At 28.9% G+C, this 5,215-nt stretch overlaps 1 protein-coding gene across 1 annotated transcript; it reads right to left on the bottom strand.

The window, feature by feature from the left end:
- Nucleotides 1-2,796: 2,796 nt before the first annotated feature.
- Nucleotides 2,797-3,138, bottom strand: LOC112603037. The gene has a single exon (XM_025351439.1). The coding sequence runs from the start codon at nt 3,136-3,138 to the stop codon at nt 2,797-2,799; it is 342 nt and encodes a 113-aa protein (XP_025207224.1).
- Between the last annotated feature and the right edge of the window lie 2,077 nt (nt 3,139-5,215).

Below are 5,215 nucleotides of genomic sequence, written 5' to 3' on the forward strand. Positions count from 1 at the left end.
AAAAAAAAAACATAATTGATCAATTTATTGGGTATAATAAATCAATAAATAATATTATGTTTAATGTTACTTTTGAAAAACACTACTGAACAAACAGCACACTAGTATACAGTAGCACAGTGTGAGTCAATTTAAATTGAGTAATTTGTTTTCAATACATTATTTTTAAAATCAGATTATTTCACGTTTATTGTTAAAATATGAGAAATACTAAAAATAAATTAAATAGTGGTAGCCAAAACAGAAAAGTTAAAGAATATAAATTATTAAAATTAGCTGCAAATGACAAAAATCAAAAGAAATTGTATTTTGATTCATCTGTACCATCAGTTAATATTTAATTTTCTAATATAAAACAGTGCTCATCTAATTCTAAAAATGTTGATCATGATGAATTCCAAAATTATGAAAATCAAAGAAAAGAAAAAGAAATAGTTTTTGAGATTACTGTATCAAAAGTAGAACCTATTCCATTATTTCAATCAACACCTACATCTAAAGCAATATATGAGATAAATGAACGAGTCATTGAAATTGGAAAAGAAAGAGTTGATAAGGTATTTAAAAATTGTTTAGAACTTTTATAGTTTGTTTCCCACTTTTCCTCATTATCAACGCTAAACACATTGACTAATAAGATTGCTGATTCTGATTCTGAATCGGTATGTGTAGAAATTTGGATTAAAACATATTTAAACATGAAAATAATATTAAAGTTGATTTTGAGACACATTTTGATGCTTTTGTATTTGTACCTCCAAATAAAAAAGACAAGCATAGTGGCTAAATTAAAATTTTTAGAGCACCATCCTATTCATCCAATTGTGGAAAACAATTCCAAAGTTAGGTTTGATCCCAGAAAAATTTATTTTCGAAAAATGGTAAATGATGATATTGTTTCATATTGAACGTTTACAAAATAAATATATCGTAGTACTTGCATGGCATTTTCAGTTGATTTATCAAATACATTTGTTAGTGGTGTAGTAGTAAATATTAAAAAAATTTTCTCTGAAAGTGGATTCCACTCAAGATATTTCAGTAACTGATCAATCGAGTATTTGTGTTCGTTATGTATACCAAGGATATGTTAAAGAACGATTATTGACCATGATTTCAATTAAATCATCTACTGGGAAAGATCAATATGAAATAGTGAAAAATGTTTTAAAAACATTGAACATTGAAGAAATCTGATCGGCCAGTCTTATGACGGTACAAGCGTATATGATCGGAGAGTATAATGTATTACAAAAATATTTTAAGAATGATGCACCTGATTTGATATTTATACACTGTTATGTACAAGTGTTAAACTTAGTTATAGATTAGGTTAGGTTACCAAGTGTAATATTGCTCAAAATTTATTTGGTCTTCTAACAAACACAGCGATATTTTTTTCTGAGTCTTATAAAAGAGCTAATAAATGGAAAGGCATTTTATTTGAAAACTAGATTTGGACAGTAATACTATGTCATCAGCGTATGCTAATAGTTTGATAGACTTATATTCTTGCAGTTTAACTCCTATACCGGATTTTAATACCTTTCTAACCACTTCTTCCAGCGCATTGTTAAAGAGCATTGGCGAGAGTGCATCTCCCTGTTTCAGTCCTGTGATGGTCAGGAATGCCTTCGTTAGTTGGCTGTTAAATTTGACTATACATTTGGAGTATTGAATACATGCTTTTTTCATTCTTTTGATTTTTGCTGGTAACCCAAACTTTTCCATGACATTCCATAGACTTTCCCAATTAATAGAGACATATGCCTGTTTATAATTTCTATTTCTTCCGTTGTTAGTTAATGTATCATTTTTTCTACTCTTGTCGTATATTTATCTAGAAAATAGGTTAGGATAGGTTCTTGTTGTAAGTAGTAACGTTTCAAACATTTCTCTGAGTTTTTCAGTTATTTCGCTTTTATCTGTGATCAATGTGACGTCTGGTTTTTTTTAGGATTGTCTCTCTTGGTTTGTTTCTATTTTTTAAGTTATTCGTTTTTTTATATGAAATTTTTATGTGACTTTTAAAATTTTTCTCTATGTCGTTGATGTAGCTCTTTTCCCATTGTTTCTTTTTGGTTTTTATTATCTTCTTGGTATCTTGTTGTTTGATTGCTAAGGTTCATCGGTTAGATTCGTTGGGGGTTTTTATTAATGCAATTCTGGCAGCATCTCGTTCTTCAAGAGCTCTTCTGCATCTGTCATTGAACCACTTTTTAGGTTTGCTTCTCTCCTCAAAACCTAGTAAATCTTTCGCTGCTTGTTTGATTGTTTTTTCTAGTTTCCCCCATAATCGATCAATCTCAGTGTTGTTATCGTTGTTCAGATGTTTATCTATTGTTTCTATGTAATTGTGCAGGTTTGCGTTTTCTTTTAATTTATCAACATTGAACTTCTGGGTAACTCTTTTCTTTTCTCTCCACTTTACCGACAATCTGAGTTATATTTGGATTTGTACTAGAAAGTGGTCTGATATCCCAAATACGCCTTTACAGCTTTTTACATCTGTTATGCAGTGTTTTCTTCTGGAGTCAATCATGACATGATCAATTTGATTCTTGGTTGTTCCATCAGGGGGACATCCACGTCTGTTTATGGATTTGTTTATGTGGAAAGAAAGTACTGCTTATGGCCATCCCCTTGAATGTTTCAAAAGATATTACTCTAACTCCGTTGTCGTTCGAGTTGTTATGGAGGCATTGTTGTCCAATCGTCGGTTTGTAACATATTTCTTTCCTCATTTTCGCATTAAAGTCACCCAGTACAATTTTGACCATGTTTTGAGGTATTGTGTCACATAGCGGTTCTAGTTGTTTTTATCTCTTCGTTTTTGTCCTCAGTTGGAGCATAGCAATTGATCAATATTATATTGGACCATTTTGCTTGGATTTCCAAGAGATTTAGTCTATCGTTAATTGACTCAAATCGCTTAATGTTGTTAAGTATCCTGTCTCTGATTACGAAACCAACTTCCTTTTCGTGTCCTAATCCCCCGCTGTAGAATAAAGTTGCTTTCTCTGATTTGTGGTTGCCAGATCCGGCACATCTAGTTTCTTGGATTGTTAATATAGCCAGTCCGAATCTGTCCAGTTCAGATACTACTGTTGTCAGTGTTCCGATCCTGTATCTCCACATTTTTCCGAGACTTTTGTGTTGGTTGTTTCTTAACAATGTTTTTTTCCGAGGATGGGTTGTTAGCCCATCGCTCAACCTCCAACTTAGAGGATCATGCCAACCCAACCAGTTAAAGTAAGGTGGGGGCTATTGCAGTGAAATTAGCACTGGGCGATGGGTTTTCCGATTTCCTTACGCCTCAACTCGGGGCCCGGGTTCGTTAAGCCCGTAACACTAGATGTAAAGTGACACGCAGTGTCCCTTTGGGGGAAAATACTAATTATTAATTTTATTATCATAAATGGTGCACTTGAATTCCTTTGAGTAAAAGCGAAATAACAATTTGAAGAAGTAATAAGTGAACTGTGTAATTTTTCATTATCTTTTAACACAATAATCAATGCTAGTATTGGAAATGCAATTATTCCACCAAAATTCAATGATTCTGAAACTGATTCGAATTAAGGTAATGGTAATATACTCAAAACATATATTTACTTAAGAATGTAAAAATATTATTTATTATTTTTTAGATCATCAAGTTTCTGATGAAAATGAATCAACACCTAATAACAAACTAGATGATTTTCAATTTTGTTTACCACGCGTGTTTAAAATATTGTGGAAATTCAATTTACATTCTTCAGCATATTCTTAAGTGTACTTATTATATAAATTTGTGCTGACATTAGCTTGTATCCAAGTTCATTGTGAACGATCTTTCTCCAAATTGAAAATTATCAAGAATAGACTAAGAAGTACTCTTTCTGAAGAACTGTTAATTGCATTAATGTTAATAAATACTGAACATGATCTTATTCCTGACTATAACTATATCATAAAAAAAAACATTTGAAAGTTCAGACTTCCTGGGTAAAATATTATAAATTTGGTAAGTATCTCATACTTATGTTTTAAATGTTAATTTAATAATTAAATATAAATCTCGAATGTTTAATTACAGACCATAAATTTATTTTCAATTTTTTACAATACAACTGTAATCTAATATTGTACAATTTTTTTTTTGATTGTTTTTATTGTAACTTGGTACATACCTATTTAGGCTTTTTTTTTTTGTATTATCAATATTTTATTAAAACAAAATAAAATATTTTCATATTTTAAATTTGCCCTTTAAATTATGTAGTATCCAATGTCCTTTTTTACCAGTCCGCGCCTGCATTAAACTTTAGATCAAACTAATTAATGACCTATTTTTAAGGACTTTCAGGTTTTTTAATTAATCGAGGTTAATAAAAAAAAAATTCCATAAAATTATTTTCTACTATCCATAACGAATTAAAAATTTTTAAAAAGATATTTATGTGATATGCCTATCTTTTTAGTATGTTATACCTATTCATTACTATTCATTTAATTTCTCTATATAATTATTTACATTATATGTTATCAAACTATATAATTAGTAGCGATCGTTTTTAATATTTGTCGAGTTGGAAAAAGCTAATATAACTATTTTCCATACTATTAAATAAAATAAAATATTGCATGTGAAGTATTCCTTATTTTATTTTAAGATCATACGGTTGAATTTTTCCAAAATGGAATGTTCAAATAAAAATAACTTCAAATTTAAGTTTAAATATTGTTAAAATTAAACTCCAAAATTTAACCTAGTGTCGTAAGCACTCAACTTTTAATTTTTTTTAAAAATTATAATCATAATTGGTATAATATATGAATATGGTTTGTAAAATGTATATTTCAATGTTTACTACATAACCATACATTTACGTACATAACAGTTAATAGTTATTTTTTTTTATTTCTTAAGAAAGTGTTGTTTATGATTAATCAATTAAGTCCAATAAAAAATTTAAAATATTTTACAGTCAGCTAATTGTTTATCATAAGGATTATACAAGAATTCAATTTAAACATTACGTTAAAAATATCATTTATATAAATATATTATGTTTTTTCATTGTCGAAGAAGGAGAGAATTAATGTATTATAAAATTACATACAATTAAATGCTTCTAATAAACTTTTTTGTAAACTTGGTAAAAGCTTTTGACATTCCCAGACCCCAGTCAATAGAATAAAAAAAAGTATGATTTTTTTTTGCTATATA

Source organism: Melanaphis sacchari, unplaced genomic scaffold (assembly GCF_002803265.2).
Source record: "Melanaphis sacchari strain LSU unplaced genomic scaffold, SCAv2.0 Contig943_pilon_pilon, whole genome shotgun sequence".
NCBI classification, from domain to species: domain Eukaryota; kingdom Metazoa; phylum Arthropoda; class Insecta; order Hemiptera; family Aphididae; genus Melanaphis; species Melanaphis sacchari.